Source organism: Mobula hypostoma, chromosome 5 (genome assembly GCF_963921235.1).
Source record: "Mobula hypostoma chromosome 5, sMobHyp1.1, whole genome shotgun sequence".
Classification (NCBI taxonomy): Eukaryota; Metazoa; Chordata; class Chondrichthyes; order Myliobatiformes; family Myliobatidae; genus Mobula; species Mobula hypostoma.
Window position 1 is genome coordinate 36,980,466 of NC_086101.1, and position 19,498 is coordinate 36,999,963.

The 19,498-nt window shown below is 38.7% G+C and overlaps 2 protein-coding genes across 4 annotated transcripts in view; one reads left to right on the forward strand and one right to left on the reverse strand.

Moving 5' to 3' along the window:
* Positions 1–19,498, reverse strand: part of ubac2 (UBA domain containing 2) — a 224,323-nt gene that overhangs the window by 193,272 nt on the left and 11,553 nt on the right. For all 3 annotated transcript variants that reach the window (XM_063048397.1, XM_063048399.1, XM_063048398.1), the window contains 2 exons: positions 17,836–17,955; positions 15,846–15,952 (listed from right to left, as the gene is read on the reverse strand). In XM_063048397.1, coding sequence (XP_062904467.1) covers positions 15,846–15,952; positions 17,836–17,955 — 227 coding nt within the window. The remainder of the gene's footprint in view (positions 1–15,845; positions 15,953–17,835; positions 17,956–19,498) is intronic.
* gpr18 (G protein-coupled receptor 18) lies at positions 4,673–12,904 on the forward strand. Its single transcript, XM_063048395.1, has 2 exons — positions 4,673–4,802; positions 10,986–12,904. Exon 2 carries the CDS (start codon positions 11,017–11,019, stop codon positions 11,995–11,997), a length of 981 nt encoding a protein of 326 aa, XP_062904465.1. The 5' UTR covers positions 4,673–4,802; positions 10,986–11,016; the 3' UTR covers positions 11,998–12,904.

Consider the following 19,498-nt stretch of genomic DNA (forward strand, 5'->3'; position numbering starts at 1 on the left):
GACAAGGCCATTTCTAATCATCAAACTTTGAAATTCTTTAAATCTTTGATCAACAAGTCCTCCATATCAATGTTCTGGAGGGCAACATTGACCAGAAACTCAACTGAATCACCAACAAAACTACTGTGCTTTTAAAAGCAGGTCAGAGCTGTGTATCCTGAGGCAAGTATTTCGACCTCAACACTCCAAAACTTTCCCACCATTGACTAGACAAAAATCAGAATTGGAGGGGCAGGCGGATGATATCCTGACTGACGATAGCTCAAGAAACCCTGCAGCATTCAAAAAAAAGCAGCCTATTTAGCATCAGAAACAATCATTCCCTCTACCTTATGGCTATAATACCGCCTACAAAATGCACTGCAGTCATTTGTCTAGGCTACTCTGACAGCATCTCCCAGACACGTGACCACTACCACTAAGGCAGCAGGTGCAGGTGAACACTGCCACCTGTAGTTTCCCCAACAAATCACACACCACCTGAATTTGGAACGATATTGCTAATCCTTCGTGACAGCCTGGTCTGATCCCTGGAACAGCATTGTGGAAGTATTTTCACCAGATGGACTCATGGTTCCCACTTTCTCAAGCACTATTAGAGTGAGCAACAAACAGTGGCTTGTAGCTAATGACTAATTTTTTTTTTAAATGAATAAAAATGCCTCAGACTGCACAAGAAAATACATGCGGCTTAAAATCCAAGGTTTTTTTCCTTGCAACCATTTGTCATATGCTAATTTGTCAAGATTACATCTTATAAACCTCAAATGAGAAAAAAACAGACCAAACAATTCATTTAAAGGAGGTCAACTTTACATCTTGTGCTTTTACCACATCCACATTATCAGTACAAGTGAGAACTTGGGGGAAACGAGACACTGCTCATTTTCTTGATTCTGCAGGAAACACACTTGTCTTTGAGTCAGAGGTTTAATATCATCTAATAATAGCGGTACAAATAGTCACTGCTATTCAGTACGGAAGAAGTACTGCACTACTAAATTGATTTATTATTGTCACATGTACTGAGATACAGTGAAAAACCTGTCTTGCATGCTGTCCATATGGATCAATTCATTACACAGTGCACAGAGGTAGTACCAGGTAGAACAATAACAAAGTGCAGAATAAACTGGTACAATACAGAAAATCAGCTGTGCTGGTAGGCAGTAATACTGAGGGAACTTTGCATTGGTGGGAAAACAGTGGTGAGGGGACAATACTTAGGGAACTCTGCACCATCAGATGAAACAGTACACCTGCAGAAGGTTTGCGCTGGGGAAATGCTGAGGTAATATTATGGTGTAACATGGACTGAGGTAGTCCTTAGGGGGCAGTAGTAAGAAACTATTACACTGTCAGAGAGACCTTCTTTCAAAACTTAATTGCTAATTTTTTCATGTAGGCATCCTGTAAGAATCAGGCCAATGTTACCAACAATACAGATTGAATTAAAAAAACAATGATCGGAGTGTTGTCTCCTCCAGTGCATACCAGAAATAATCCAAGTTAAAAGACAACACAATTACCCTAGCGTACGTAACACGTGTTGTCTCAACATCAGGTAACAGAACAGACGACTGCCGAGCACAAGGTTGAAATAACTTTCACAGAGAAGCATTGCTATGAATTGGGACAAGTTTTAACATATCCTGCTGGGGCTATATGCTACTGGATACATGAGGGGTTGTTCTTGGATTGAGATTGGACAAATATAAGCAAGGATAAAAGTTCTGTAAATAGGGATAGCATCACAACTATATCACAAGTATGGATCAGCAACAAATACCAGCTTCTATAAATACAAAAGTATATTCAAATGATTACATTGTCATAGCAATATACTATTGTACAATATACAGGACTTCATAAAACACATTATTTACAGTTTCAAATTAAAATACGGTTATCATTGTCCCCAACACACTCGAGCCCCTGGGGGGAGGGCAAGTTATGCCAATGACTCCCATAAGCCCAGAGTGAAAAATAATAACCTAAATTTAGATCTTATTGATCCACCACACAGTAAGAATTTACTGTCATTGTAATTACAACACCAACAGGAGTCACTAAATGATGTTTTAAATTTCCAAGCTGAATGAATAATCCTTCCTTCCTTTCTTGAGGGTCACAATCAATAAAATGAATATAAACATTGACATTTTCAGATTTTTTTTCACATATATGATGACAAACATTACAAGTAACTCCACTATGGATAGTCCCAAGCACACCTGCAAAAGGAAGAGGGTTGAGCATAGGGCTGGAAGCCCCATCCCGTAAAAAACAGAGCTACAAAAAACTTTAACAGAAGCTCCAAATACCTCCTCTCTGGGAGGGGAAGGATCTCTGCCTAAAAGACATATGAAGTTGTGTGGTGTAAGCTGAAGCCACAGAACCCAACCACCTTCGATCAACCAGAGATGCTGTTGGTGGCCTATGCCCCAGTAAAGACCATAAGACATAGGAGCAGAATTAGGCCATCTGGCCCATCAAGTCTGCTCCGCCATTCAATCATGGCTGATCCTTTTTTCCCTCCTCCTCAACGCCAGTTCCCGGCCTTCTTCCCATAACCTTTGATGCCATGTCCAATCAAGAACCTATCAACCTCTGCCTTAAATATACCCAACGACCTGGCCTCCACAGCCGCATGTGGCAACAAATTCCACAAATTCACCACCTTCTGGCGAAAGAAAGTTCTCTGCACCTCTGTTTTGAAAGGGCGCCCCCCCTATCCTGAGTTTGTGCCCTCTTGTCCTAGACTCTCCCACCATGGTGAACATCCTTTCCACATCTACTCTGTGTAGGCCTTTCAATATTTGAAAGGTTTCAATGAGATCCCTCTTCATCTTCTGAATTCCAGCGAGTACAGAACCAGAGCCATCAAACATTCCTCGCATGATAACCCTTTCATTCCTGGAATCATCCTTGTGAACCTCCTCTGGACCCTCTCCAATGCCAGCACATCTTTTTAAAGATGAGGGGCCCAAAACTGTTCACAATACTCAAAGTAAGGCCTCACAAGTGCCTTATAAAGCCTCAGCATCACATCCTTGCTCTTGTATTCTAGACCTCTTGAAATGAATGCTAACATGGCATTTGCCTTCCTCACCACCAACTCAACCTGCAAGTTAACCTTCAGGGTGTTCTGTACAAGGACTCCCAGGTCCCTTGGCATCTCAGATTCCTGGATTTTCTCCTCATTTAGAAAATAGCCTGCACATTTATTTCTACTACCAAAGTGCATGGCCATGCATTTTCCAACATTGTATTTCATTTGCCACTTTTTTGCCCATTCACCTAATCTGTCGAAGTTCTTCTGCATCCTACCTGTTTCCTTAACACTACCTGCCCCTCCACCAATCTTCGTATCATCTGCAAACTTGGCAACAAAGCCATTTATTCCATCATCTAAATCATTTATATACAGCGTAAAAAGAAGTGGTCTCAACACTGACCCCTGCGGAACTCCACTAGTCACTGGCAGCCAACCAGACAAGGATTTTTTTATTCCCGCTCACTGCCTCCTACCTATCAGCCAATGTTCTAACCATGTTAGTAACTTTCCTATGGGCTCTTAACTTGGTAAGCAGCCTCACGTGTGGTAAAGGGGGTATAGGCTTAAGAAGAAGAAGAATACAAATGCCCAAGAAATTAAAGCCAAATTTACTGCATTTGGAAATGCCTAAAGTATGTACTTTTGACAACTTCCGAACATCTGAAAGCACACCCACAAACGACTGTATGTCAATGACCAGATCATCTGGTTTCTATAATGTTTGGTGAAGGATAAATATTGGCTAAAACGGTGAGAATACACCATCTTTGCTCTTTTGTGAAAAGGTGCAATAGGATATTTTACATGCCTTTGAATAGCAGTCAGCTCTTCCGATAGTGCACCACTCCTCAGTATCGTTCTGGGTGTGTCAACCTATATCTTTGTGTTCAGGTCTTGAGTTTATCACCCGGGTTATGAGTGACACTTAGCATAATTTAGAATCTCAATACTGTGAAGTTTCAGAAAAATTACTCTGCCTGTGAATACTAGTCCTACAGCTAATATTTAATTTCAGTCACCAAAATTAACCAAAGCTGTGTTAAATAGTTTGTGCAGAGCAAAACAAAGGTTAGAGAGGTATACTAAATTGAATTAACCTTTTGCAATTTGCGGCAGAGAAAATACAAGTACTTTACAGTTAACATCTATTTGTGTCTGGAAATTTAAACGCGATACGTTCCTATAATGCATATTTCCTGTTGACAATGTGTGGTTTTAAACCACTTATAAACAATTGTGTGAGAATGCGCCTGTAATTAGAACTTTACCACTTTAAATGCTTGATCTTTTTAAATTTCCATCACTTAGCACAGTGGGAAATTTCAATAACTGTATTTTCCTCCTAAATCCATCACAAGGCAGGTGAATACTTGAGAGTCACTGTTTCATTGATTGATTCAGGGTTGGTGATTATCACCCAAAGCATCTGAAACCAAGCTTATCTCTCAAACTGGCACTTTGATACCATAGGCATACTATACAAAAAATATAAATGATTTAAGTGAAAGGTTTTCAAAAGTATGAGAATGAGGAAGGCAGGGTCTCTGCAATCATCTCGAAAGTCGGTGCACAGTTCTCAGCAGTACTAGTATTAAACCATCACTTCCGCCCCTACAGATATGCAAACAGCAGACCGCTTTTTCAGAACTCTGTTCAAACAGACATGAGCTAAAGAGGAACACATATTTCCTTTACATTTAATTGCTCGTTCAATCTGACCTTCACATTCTGCTGGCTACTTAAGGTAAGAACATGCTGAAAATACTGTGTTTTTGTGCTTAATCCTTTGCTTAAATTTAATCTAGAGATCTCGGAGAACAGAAAATGGTATGTAGAAAAGTCAGGGTTTAATTTCTACTTCAACAAATGCATTCACAATGGATCTTTAGAGTTGTGAAATTTCAAGATTCTTATGACAAGGACTTCAACCTTGAGTTACACAATGTTATCATTGGTCTGATTTCAATCTAACTTACAAGTTTAGAATATTTTAACTCTCATTCTCACCTCTGAGTTTAAAAATTTTGGTTTCAAGTTCAACTCCAAACACGACAAAAAACAAAATGCTGGAGGAACTCTGGGAGGGAGGTCCAGATATAGCTTTGACCCAAAGCATCGTCTCCCCATTTTCCTCCACAGATGCTGCTTGACTTGTTGAGTTCTTCCAGCATTTCGATTTTTGTTCTAGATTCCAGCATCTGAAATCTCGTGTGTCCAAACACAACAATCAAGACAAATAGTCCAACACAGCACAGAGGGAGTGCTGTGCTGCTGAAAATGCCATCTCTGAGATAAAATGTTAAAAAAAAGTTCATCTGCTCTCACATGGGCACCAAAGATTCCAAGGCATCATTCTGAAGTGAGAGATGGTGAGGGGAGACAAAGTGCTATTTTGGGGAGCTAATTGTGTTCAAATTAGCTGCCAGGTTTCCTCCATTACAACAGTTAAAATTGTTTTAAAAACATTGAAATTTAGCCCTGAAAGAAATACTAGAGTGCAAATATTTTTTCATTCTTTCTAGATAAATCAATTTGTAAAATATTACCTCACAATAACTTAAATATACAATCTGGTCTCTGTTCTCAACTTTCATCTTAACGATTACTTTAGTGACTTCAAACATAATAGGTCTCTCTTGAAGGCAGCATATAGGATTAAGAATTTGATTATCTTCCCAAGCTGTATGACTATGACAAATAACATATTACTCAGATTTAATGTAATGCTTTCTGTGAAATGTTTGCAGAATTACAGCACACAATAACAGTATAAAAAACTAAAAGGTGTATGTGTTGCAATCTCTTCATTTCTATATAGTGGTAGTGCAATCACTTGAGTCAAACATGATGTTTTCTGAAGGGGTTCTTCACTTAATTCGGAATGCCTGGGCATGACTTTGTTTAACACGGGAGGCTGATTCATGGGCAGTCACCACACAGCCCTCGACTTCTATCTAGCCAAGCTAACAACATTATTACAGAAGAAAACTACAAGACAGTGACTTTGTAACTCAGTGAATAGCAGCAAGCAAGGTTACAAAGAATGGAAATATCTACCTAAAGTCAATCTTGTTTACTTGTGACTGCAATGACCGCTTCTATCCTGTTGTTATAAGACAATTAAATAGTCCTCTAGTATGATTAGATGGACTCTTAACCACACAATCTATCTCGCTATGGCCTTGCACTGCACTTTCTCTGTGACTGTAACACTGTATTCTGCATTCTGTTTTTGTTTACACTTTGTAATATCTCCATGCAACCAGAAATATATAGCTTTAAAATTCCTGCCCTCTCCATCTCTAACTCATTCCCCTTTCAAGGACATCATCTGTATGGACTGAATGCAAGACAAGCCTTTCATTGTACCTTGGTAACAAGCCAATTAACCAAATTTAACTCTTTGATAATTCATCTCATCATGAAATGTGGTTTACATAAAGCCACATCCTCCTATCCAGTTAATTACAGGCAAATTTATGATTAAATCTATACACTTTTGCCTTCTTCTATTTACTCATGTCAATCTAGAGCCAAAAGTTAACTCCTGATAAAAAGGTCAAGCTTACCATAGCAAACTTGATAGTGAACCACACAGGGATTATTTCTACAGTGTTGGTCTCCTATTGGAGAACTTTACAAACAATTCACTTGCCATTAAATTTTGCTGATACATAACTTGTATCATACAGGCTAAAATGGAAACAAACTTATGCTTCTATCCGCATTTAAATGGGACAGTCAATATCTCATGCAGGACTTTAAAGTCAAGCTGAATTATCTATGTCCCTGTTCACAGCACAGATCTTGCCAGTCCAAAGAACCATATGCAGTGAAACTGTAAGCCCAAACTGTGAATGGAGAAGGTGAAATAATTACCCTATTAATTCCACTTCAAAAACCACTTTCCTGTAAGTGACTGGCTTTTTTTTTGTACATAATTTGATTTCAGTACCAATCTCTCATTTTGTTGGAGAAATCCTATATTAAGTGGAAGATTGGCTGACTTTTTGCTGGAGACTTTTCTAAAGTATGGTCATGAACTTTGTTGTTGCAGGCACCTTCTAAATGGAGTGTATAAATACACCCTATTTGTTTCAAGATGTGCACTAAGACTATTCCGACCTTTAACACTCCAGTTTAATGCATAGTGTCAGTGGATCATCCGCATTAAAACTGAAGTAGTAAAAACTGCAATAGTGCTCTTGACTCTGAAAATCTTCTGCAGGCAAACCCTATTCAGAATTCCACATTAAAACTGAGGTTAATTGAAAACTGTGATATTGTTCTCATCTCTGAAATTGCTCTGCATTCTAACACTAATTCAGAGTCTTAAGAACAATAATCTAGTTAAGTAATCCGGAAGCCTGTACTGCCCAAAACAATCTTGCAAATAAGTTGTTAAATCAAACCATTTGTTCTCTCAGGTGGACATTAACTGGCCCACAGCATCATTCAAAGACATAGGAAGTGCACCCTTCTATCCAGAAAACAGTATTTCTTCCTTAACCTACATCAAAAAAATAAAATTATCCCTACTTGAGTTTTGCACAACCAGAAATATATATAGCTTTAAAGTTCCTGCCCTCTCCATCTCAAAACTCACTTCCCTTTTAAGGACGTCATGAAACCAACTCTTTGGTCATTCATCCTGAAATTTTGCGGCTTAGTATCAAGTTTTTACTCCTGTAAAGCTCACAGGGACACTTCAAATACAAGATCAGAATCAGATTTATTATCACCAGCATGTGTCGTGAAATTTGTGCAAAAATAATATAGAAGAAAATAAATAAATAAAAATAATAAATAAGTAAATCAATTACAGTATACCTATAATGAATAGATTAAAAAATTGTGCAAGAACAGAAATAATATATTAAAAAAGTGAGGTAGTGCTCACGGGATCAATGTCCATTTAGGAATCAGATGGCAGAGGGGAAGAAGCTGTTCCTGAATCACTGGGTGTGTGCTTTCATGCTTCTGTACCTCCTACCTGATGGTAACAGTGAGAAAAGGGTGCTGGGGGTCCTTAATAATGGACGTTGCCTTTCTGACACACCTCAGTGAATAAAGTTCCACCAATTTATAAACTCGAGTTTAATTAGAATGGGCAAGCTAAAGAGGAACTTTCATTTGTGCACCTCAAATATATAAAAGAAAATTTGAAGAGCTTTTCTTGAGTCACATAAAGAAACACTAGAACAGCTAACCATAAGCTGGTGAGAGTTAGATTTTAATAAGGAGGAGAGGTGGAGGGTTTGGGGAAGGGGATTTCAGAGCCTAGAACCAGAACAGCTGTGCATCAAGAATGCTCCAGGAATCAAAATAATAAATGGTTAGATTTCCAGGCATTGAAAGGGAGGGTCAAGGATGAAAATTAAGATGTTACTTAACCAGAAGCCAGAGGAGGACAATAAGGATGGGGCTAGCACAGGGAGAGCAGAGTTTTGGATGAATTGAAGTTTATGGATGGAGGAACAAGGGAAGATGAAGAGAAATGATTTGGAATATAAGTCTATAAGTCAACATCATGGTTAAGAACTTAAGTAGTAGATGAGTTGAGGCAAGAGTGAAGTAAAAGAGATGGGAATAACCAGTTTTGGAGATTGCACAGATAGAGTCTCAAGTTCAATGTGAGGTAAATTTAAGATTCAGGTTCCATTTCATCTAGTTTGGTTTCAGAGAGGGATAGTGTCAGCTACTCCATACAGAATTTATATTTGGGGTTCAAAGATGATGGTTTTGGTCACCTCAGCAATTACTCGGAAGTAATTTCTGCTCATCCAGTACTGGATGTCAGAATGTCATATAATTTCAGAATAGTGGAGGACCCAAGAGAAGTGGTAATGTAAAGTTACCAGGAAGTCTTAGTTCTCAGAAGCGAGTGACTTGACAGAGGATTAAAGAACCATTAGGGAACTTTGTACGTCAGATATGGAAAAATTTTTCCCACATGACTGGAAGTTCAAAATAAGGATTAATACAAGATTGTCACTAATAGATCCATTAGGGAATTAAATAGATACTTACTCAAAGATTGGTAAAATTATGGGACTCACTTGTGCAGAGAGCAGCTGTGATGAACGATATAGCGATGATTTAGGGAAACTTCACTAGTAAACCAGGGATAAAGGAATACAATGATACGTTAATAAAAATCCTTCTGATGAATATAAAGCAAAGATTAATTGAATTGAATAACTATGTTTCTGGGCTAGGAATACGAAAATCCGTTCACAATCCTTCATATGATGAAGCAGTTCTTGCTCACAAGCAGGAGGATTTGGACAAATCAAGGGCCAGGCTACAGTCATTTCCAACAAGTGGAGACTTAACCTCCTCCTGATGGTCAATGTAAAGCCTGGCTTCCCAACCCGAGCACAAAGGGATGCAACTTCATTTGGTAGATTCGGGTTAGATCAGATAATCATTCTCATAACCCATCCAGGTTCAAGTTAGGTAGTGCCAACCCAGTCCAGTTCAGTCCTTCTCCAAAACAGGAGACTTTATTCAGGGTCACTGCATGTTTTCATTGCTCGTAATCGATTCTTAGCTTTTCATTCTCAAATAGATCAATTATATGTTCAAAATAGTTATATCTACAGCAATAGTTGAAAGAAGCTGGATATCAAAATAATTTTATGTACTTGGGTTGTGTAGATTAGCAATTTTCAGTTAACTTTGGGACAGAACAATTCCATAGCAAAAGAAACTGCTAATTCATGACATTATCATTGTTGAATTCACAATCAATATACTAAGACCCAATAAGACTCAAAATTTTAATTTAGTCACCACATAAATACCATGACAAGAAAAACAGGTCCGAGGCACAAAATGGTTAACCTTGTGACACCCAAGCCCTTTACACCATCTACAAACCACAATTATTTATCTAGATAATTGCAGGTACAACACTAAAGCAACTTAAAAGACTTAAAACAACCCCATCCATTATTGAAATATTCACATCTCTCCCTCAGCAAAAGACCACACTGCAGTACATGCCATCAACTAAAAGCTTTACAGCAACTCACTGAGGCTTATTGACTGGCACCCCACAAGCCTGCAATCTTCAAGACCTGGGAGGACAAGGGCACATAGGGACACAACTATCAGCACATCACATACCATACCATCTTAGAATATATTGTTGTATCTTTACTGTCACTGGTTATTGGATATTAAAAGGACTAGATAGAATGGATAGAAACATAGAAAACCTACAGCACAATACAGGCCCTTCGGCCTACAATGCTATACCGAACAAGTACTTACTTTAGGAAATTACCTCGGGTTACCTATCGCCCTCTATTTTTCTAAGCTCCATGTACCTATCCAGGAGTCTCTTTAAAGACTCTATTTTATCTGTCTCCACCACAGTCACTGGATGAGGAGATGTTTCCTATAATGGAAGACTTTAGGACTAGAGGGCACAACATCAGAGTACAAGAATGTCTCCTCAGAACAGAAATGGGGTGGAATTTCTATAGCCAGAGGGTGGTGAATCTGTGGAATTTATTACCACACAAGATGTGGAGGCCAAGTCATTGGGTATATTTAGGCTGTGGTTGATAGGTTCTTGCTTAGTAAGGGTGTCAAAGGTTATGAGGAAAAAGCAGGAGAATGGGGTTGAGAGGGGTAATAAATCAGTCATGATGTAAAGGTGGAGCAGACTCAATGGGCTGAACAGCCTAATTCTGCTCCTACATTTTATGGTATAAATCTTGGAAAACCCAAAAGCAAACAAAAGTACACTGGGAGCACCATCATCACAGTTATCGGAGGTTCTAGCAGGCAGATCATCTCAGGGGTAATTATAGATGTATAATTGTTCCTTAAGCAATGCCAGTGAATTAATTTTTTAAAATATTCAAGAAGTATATTTTTGAGAAGCTAATTTTTTGTTCAAATACTTCTGTTGCAGGTCTATGAAGATCTCAAACAGCATTTAAAAAATGCAATCACAAAATAGCAGTCTGATCGCACAACAGCCTCTTGAGTTCCGAATAGCTGCAATTACCTTCTATGCGATTATTTTCACAATTGGGCTTTTCGTAAATGCAACTGCAATCTGGGTCTTCAGCTGCACCACTAAGAAAGGCACATCCGTGAACATATACATGACAAATGTGGCTCTACTGGACCTCATTTTCATAATACTGCTGCCTTTCCACCTAATTTACTACAGTAAGAACTACTGGCCTTTTGGCGATGTCTTCTGTCGCATCAATGCTGCCCTCATCATATTTTACCCCAGCATCGCCCTGTGGCTTTTGGCTTTCATCAGTGTTGATCGCTACATGGCAGTAGTGCAACCTAAACACAGCAAGGAACTTCGTAACATTGGCAAAGCTGCTATAAGCTGCGTTGGGATCTGGGTAATGACAATTATCTCTGTTCTTCCATTCATGTTTTCCAAGAATGATCCTGACAGGATTTCTAATTTTACAACCTGCTTGAAAATGCTCGACATTATTCACTTGAAGGAAGCCAACAGTCTGAACATCATTCGAGTGATTTTCTTCTTCCTTCTTCCCCTCTTTATTATGATAGGATGCTACTGCATTATCATCAACAGTCTCATAAAAGGAAGGACATCCAAACTGAAGCCAAAAACAAAGGAAAAATCAATTAAAATAATCGTAACACTCATTGTTCAGGTGCTTCTTTGTTTTGTTCCGTATCATGTCTGCTTCATTTTCTTACTATTACATCATAGCCGTAGTAATTTCAATGCCTGGGCTGCCTTTACAACATTCCTGATGAACCTCAGCACATGTCTTGACATGATTCTGTACTACATAGTTTCAAAGCACTTTCAGGCCAGAGTCATCAGCGTCATCTACTATCGGAACTACCTGAGGAGTGTACGAAGGAAGAGCTTCAAAACTGGAAGCTTCCATTCTCTCAGCAATGTCAACATTAGCAATATGTAAATTATGTAATATGGACAAGATAAATGTCTGGTTTTGTGTTTCAGTATTTCCAAGTACTTTATAAACAAGTACATTTTTATTTTTGTGTGAATGCAGTACTGTAATTGAAATGCCACTGCAGATAATCAGCCAGTTAAAATGTTCATAATGTTGTTAATGAACCAAAAAACATTGGTCAGAAAATTAGGTGAATATCGTTCTACATATCTGTGAGAATGCTCTCAGATAAATTCTCAATAAATGCTTATCCTTGAATATTTAACAATGAAATCACACTGCTTTGTAATTTAACAACTTTGCCATCCTGTTACTAGATCATCAACTCAAAAGATGCATAAGTTCTGTATGGTTCATATCTTGAATAATGGGATATATATCTTGCTGGAGTGAAGCATTGAGTGGAATCTGGACACAAATGACAGCATGTGATTTTAATTGCCATTGTTGCTCCTGGTAGATCCAACCTAATAAATTATCTTCAGCAAGGCATAGGGAAAACATCTAAACTTGAAGATGATACAGATATGAACAAGATCAAACTCTATTGAAAGTGGGCCCAGTTATTTTTTTCTTGTTCATGTCAGGGTCTTGAAGTCTTGGAATAAAAAATGGAAGCATTTGAGAACTACCTGAATGTGTTGATGAGACAAGGTTGCTCAGACATGAGGGGACTCAGTCCTGAGAATGCCATTGAATGTCAAGGACAGGTGGTCAAATTCTCTCTTGATGTAGACGAGCATTCCCTAGAATTTCTGTGGTCTAAATGTTATTTTACACTTATCAGCCCATATCTGAACGTTGTGTAGATCTTGCTATTTGTTAATGCTGAGAAGTTGCAACTGGATTGAATGGTGTACAATGTCAGAGAACATTCCAACAACAGTCCTTTAAGATGGAAGACAGGATCCTGAATCAACAGTGAAAATACTGTCTTGAGGACTCCTGTAGTGATGTAACAACACAAAATGCTGGAGGAAATCAGTAGGCCAGGTAGCATCTACAGGAAACAGTAAACAGTCAATGCTTTGGACCAAGACTTTTCAGTGCGTCCTGATGAAGGGTCTCAGGCGAAAACGTCAGCTGTTTACTCTTTTCTATAGATGCTGCCTGGCCTGCTGAGTTCCTCCAGCATTTTGTGTGTGTTGTTTTAGATTTCCAGCAGCTGCAGATTTTCTCCTGAATCAGAATGATGAGCAACAACAACACCATCTACCTTTATTCAAGATATGACTTCAATAGTTGGAGTTTTTTCCATTTAATACTGATTGACTTTAGCTTTACAAAATCCCTTTGATACCACAGTTGGTTAAGCACTGCTTTGATGTCAAGGTAGTCACTCTCACCTCTCCCTGAAATTCACCACTTCAGCGAATGCTTGGGCCAAGGCTGTAATAAAGTCTGGAGCAGAATAGTCCAAGCAAACTCAAGGTAAGCATTACTGAGTAGGTTTGTATGAGTGCCATTTAATGGCATTATCAAAGACACCTTCCATCACTTTGCTGTTGACTAAGAGGTGGTTGATTGAGCAGGCTATTTGGTGGAGATTTATCCAGTCATTTATCCTGTTACCATACAATTTTGTTTAATAAACTCACATGGCATTTAAAAAAGTCCTTTTCCAAGTCCAAATACTCCAAATGAACTGGTTTTCTCTTATTTAATCTGCTCCTAATAACCTCTAACAGAAAGATCTTCAAATTGAAATGTTAATTGTTTCACTTTCCACAGATGTTCTCTGACCATCTGCTTTTTTCATCATTTTCTGTTTTTACAACCACAAACAAATTTGCCAAACAAGATTTTTTTTTTCAAAAGTCCATGCTGACTCTGCCAAGTCTCATTATTTTCTGAGTTCCCAGTCACCACTTCCTTCAGATAGATTTGTGTATTTTCCCATCCAACTGATCTATAGCTCTACGTTCTCTCACTTCCTTTTTTCCCTTAAATAGAGCCATCCAATGTGTGGGAACTATTTGAGTATTTATAGAATTTTGAAAGATGACAAACACGGATCCAATACATTACTAGCCACTTATTTCAAAATGGTGGGAGACAGGTTTGGCAGCTATATCAACTTTCAGCTCAATTAGTTTTTTCAATACTCTTTTAAAATTAATGCAACTTTCTTTCAGTTCCTTGACCCTTAATCTGTTGGTCTCCATTGATCTGTGAAGTCTGCAGTTGGTTAGGCTGCAGAGTTTTGTGTGGAGCCCTGGTCACCCCACTACTGGAAGAATATGGATGCTTGGAGGAGGGTTTAGAAGAGACTTGCCAGGAAGCTGCCTGGATTAGAGACTACTGGCTACAAGTACAAATTTGGATTGATTCCTCTAGCGCAATGGAGGCTGAGGGGAGAGTTGATAAAGCTTTGAAATTATGAGAAGCAAGAAAAGGTAGGCAGTGAGAATCTTTCTCCCAAAGTGGAAAAATCCTAGAGGGCAGGCATACGTTTTCATCCAAGTAATTTATATATAACACAAAAAGAGGTCCAGCACCTATAAACCTATCATGAGACACTTTGATAAATGCCTTACTGAAGCCCCTCATTTGTAGAATCAACATCATGAGCGCCCTCATCTCCTGTTCCTACATTCATTATCTTCTTTGATTTTCCTGATGCTTTTCCAATGTCTTTAACCCAGTTTCATTTTCTGCATGGAGGTAGTGCAAAATCCTTTTCTCCCGAGACCGGACTTGAAAGATACAGTATCTGTGGCATCATTATTCTGATGAGCAGCTATCAAATGCTCTGGAGGATGGCTAGGTCTTGTTGTTACCATTCTGATATCTTTGACAGTAGTTTAATTCTTAGCAGCTACAGTTTGGTGATATTTTACCATCTTACTAGATCTGTAAATTGTGTATTAATTCTTTGAATGTTAGTCATTGCAGATTTACTCTTAAATTACTTTGTCTTGATACAAAATCCTGTCATTTGATCACTCTTCCTGAAAGCCCCCTTTATGACCAGAATGTTAACTGACCACACAACCTTTGGAACCCATCTACACTATTCCCATTTTTGCACTATTTGTTTATCTTGTCACTTTTAGCAATTTTTATGTTTTGCACTGCACTGCTTCTGCAAATTTCATGGCATAAGTCAGTGATAATTAACCTGATTCTGACTCAGTGAATATGTGGGTTTCCTCTGGGTGCTAAGGTTTCCACCCACATTCCAAAGATAACGATTAGCTTTATTTGTTACATGTACATCAAAACATACAATGAAATGCATCATTTCTCTCAATGACCAACACAGTCTGAGGATGTACTGGGTGTAGCTACAAGTGTCACCAACATAGCACGTCCACAACTTACTAGCCCGTACTTTACATCTTTGAAATGCAGGTGGATACTGGTTCACTCTGAGGAAGCCCATGGTAAATGGAAGAAACTACAGACAGTGGGGAGGACTGAACGGCAAACGCTGGCACTCTAAAGGGTTATGCCAACCAGTAAGCAACTGTGTCACCCGCCTACCAGTCCTGAACTTCCCGTTTTCAGCGTAGAGTTTGTTAATTTGCATGCAGCTGTGTGAGATTCTTCTGGGTGCTTCAGTTTCCTTCCACACCGCAATGATATACATTTGATAACTTCATGGCAATTTCTGTGTCCAATTTGATTGCCTTATTTCCTGCATTATAGTAACCACACTTTATTGGCATTCTGAGGTCAATAATGCAAGTCTTCGTATCTTTAGCATCTTACACAAAACACAGCATCTCCAAAAATGCAACAAACTCTCATTCTTATAGTCAACAGGCATTTTAAACTATATGAATAAATTCTGAAGTAGGAAGGTTCATGGGTCTGGAAAACTAAACAAGAGATCAATATAAACTTACAAACCAGACGGCAAGACATCCACAGTAATATCAAGTGTATGAAGCAGGGCTTCCACAAGCAGCAAGTCCATAATTGCGCACAGCACCCAGGAACCCAGAAGGAAGGACTAGAAGGAAGACATAATAACTTCCCATGTAACCAATCATAGTTACAGATATTTTATACATACAATCAATTGCTTGCAGTTTCTACCACGTTAGCCCCACTCTCCCAAACTCGTAATCTGCATTATCCACAAATCTATGGGGCAACAGACAGTAAAGCAACTGCCTTCAGCTCCAACAACCCGAGTTCAATCTTGACTGCAGTGCTGTCTATGCAGAGTTCGCACGCTCTCCCTATAACTGCATGGGTTTCCCTACCAGTGCTCTAGTTTCTGCCCACATTCTAAATATGCAGCAACTGGCCACTGTACCTAGTGCGTAGGTGAGTGATAGATCTTGGGGGCGTTGAATATGTGACGCATAAAATGGAACTAGTGTGGGTTTAGTGTAAATGGATGCTTGATGGCTGGTGACTGAAGGGCCTGTTTCCTTACTACATGACTTTCAACAGCTCACCAAGTTCTTCAAAAGAATCTCTTAAACCCATGAAAGGTAGGAGTTGCATGGAAACAAAACCTTGCAAGTTCTTTCCAAGTTCTGTACCAACCTGCCCTGTGCACATACATCTAAACTCAGGGACACTCACCCCAAATGACCTTCACCACAAAGAATGCAGCGGCTCAGGAAAGTGACTCATGACCACCTACTTAACATCACATAGAGATGGGCAATAAGTGTGGGAGATAAAAATACAAGCCTTTTGTCAAAATCTGTAAGAGCTTCACCATATCAATTAACTTCTTTAAAATATGAAGTGCCTAACACTTAATATTTAATTTCTTGTGCTTTAGTTATTTCAACAAAGCTATGTTGAACAAAATGTAAAAACAGAAACTAGTAGAAATACATAGGTCAGGCCAGACGTCAGTCATAGAGTGGAAACAGGGATTTAACCTTACCAAATCTGCGCTGACCATCACACACCCATTCAGGTTCACCTAATACTTCTCCCAATCTCTGAATTAATAAAACTGGAGCAGATTTCAGATATAGGAATATACCGGAGTGGGGGCGAAACTACCTGAGGAATTCACCCGGTGTCTATATATAATTATGGTTTAGTTGGCTATGTTGGCCTGAATCACATGACTGAGATTTAAATCACCTCCAGAGGCTCAACTACAAATATATGCTGACAGTGTAGACTGGAAACTTTGTACAGTTTTAGTCACCCTGTTATAGGAAAGACGTGGTTAACATAAAAAGAACGAGATTTACGAGGATGTTATAAAGACTAGTTATAAAGATGGATTGGCCAGGAGTGAGAATAAGGTCACCCTTCATTCTCTTATATTCCAAGTTTATCTATTTTAATAGGTCCTGACAAAAGTATTTTAAAATTCTGAGAGGCACAGATAAGGTGGACAGTAACAGTCCTTTCCCCAGGGTTTGGGAGCCCAAAACTAGAAAGCATAAATTTAGGGTGAAGCGAAATATTTAAAAGTGACCTGAGGGACAACTTTATCACACAGAGTATGGTGAGAATATAGAACGAGTTACCAGAGAAAGAGGTTGAGGCAGGAACAATAGTGTAATTTCAGAAGCAATTTGATAGTATATGGAGGCAAGGGGCTTTAAGGGTCAAACATCTGAAATTAGGACAAGATGGTTAAGCAATGTGGTCAGCACTCATTTGTTGGACTGAAGGGCCTGTATCTGTGCTGTAATGCTCTATAACTCCAGCACAGAGAAGACATTGCACTGTTGGAAGTGATGTCTACTGATGAAATGTTATACAGGCTCTGTTTTCCTTCTCAAATATAAGCAAAAGATGTCATAGTTTTACCTCAATGATGAGCAGTAGGGATTTCAAAGCAAACCAAGAAATAAGCTTTTCTAGTTTAAAATGAAGATAAAATCATAAACACTGTAAAATTGAACATACTGCAAATTTTCGGCTGCCATATCTTCTTTCAAAAATTCTAAAATTGTAGATAAGAAGGCAACTACAGAATACATCCTTGAGGTCGAGATAAACTATGCGAGCAAAGATCATTCTCCATATCTGAAAGAGAGCAAAAAAATCACAGACTGAAGATTACAATTTAAGAATATTTCATATGATAAGCAATTACTCCATGAATTCTCCTTTTGAGAGAGGGAGGAAGGGTGAAAGAGAAATGGAGAAATAGGAAGAGAGAAAGGAACGAATAAAAATAATGGGGGGGACAAGAGGAAGGGGAACAAAGAGAGAAGAGATGACGGAAGATAGAAATGGATTTAAAGAAGAGAGGAAAGATGGTGAATGTGATGAGGCTGATAGAAGGAGAAGACAGCACGGGAAGTAAGGCATGAAATCATTAATTACAATGCTCTAGCCACCATGAGCATGATGTTGGGGAAACAGATTTTGATTTAGATTAGAATTTTTGATGTTGATTACTGCACATTTGGAGAAAAATTGAGAAAATTGGATGGATAATTTCATGACATTTGTTTGTTGCTTCAAGTTAACTAGACATGAAAACATAACAGACTACAGATCCTGGAATGAGAAGCAAAAATACAACCTGTTGAAGGAACTCAGCGGGTTGAACAGATGCTGCTTGATCTATCAAATTCCTCCAGCAATTTGTTTGTTAACCAGACATGAGTTTATTTAACAGAGTAGTTACAGTATCAAAAACAGCCCCACATCTCCACAGGCTTAAAGTGGAAATTATTGCATTGATGCAATACTACAGGGACTACAAAACCTTCAATATAACACGGAGGAAAGGGGTGCATTTTTCTCAGATAATGAAATTAAATGTATTTTAATTTTAACACAACCTTGGCTCAGAAAGGAGTAAATGTGATGCATAGAGAAAAAGGCAGCTAAAGAGGGAAATTTTAAGGCATGTTGGGAAGGAACAAAACAGGATCGATGTTGAGGACAGCATTCATAACAAAATTTACCAGACAATTTTATGTTTACTTTTCTCAACATGTGGCTCCTTCAACCTCACAACATCTGATTTGATTAGAGTAACTTCAAAAAGGATAACTTGCAAATACATAGCCTTGGTGCAGTAATAAGTAAAGAAAAAATTCAAAAATAGTTTACAACAGTATAGGGCAGTGGATGTCGTATATATGGATTTTAGCAAGGTCTTTAATGAAGTCTGAAAGTTTATGTCTTAAAGGATTCAGTGGAGATTGCGGGTTGGATTCATAATTAGCTTAGTGGTGGGAAGCAGAAGGTAATGGTCAAGGGATGTTTCTCAGACTGGAGGCCAGTGTTTTGTTGGTGTGATTTGGATGTACAAGGTAAGTTTGCAGATGACACTAAAATAGTTAGTATTGTAGATAGTGTAGAAGGGGAATCTTGATCAGCTAGGTATGTGGGCTGAGGATTAGCAATGGCTTTCAATCTAGATTAATGTGAGGGACTGCCTTTGGAAGATCAAACTGTGCTAGGACATAGAGTGAATGGTAGAGTCATGTGGAGTGTTACGGAATAGAGGGACATATGAGTACAAGTAGTGACACAGGTAGACAGGGCAGTGAAGGCACCATTTAACAAGCTGGCCTTCATCAGTCAGGGCAACGGTTATAAGAGTTGGGAA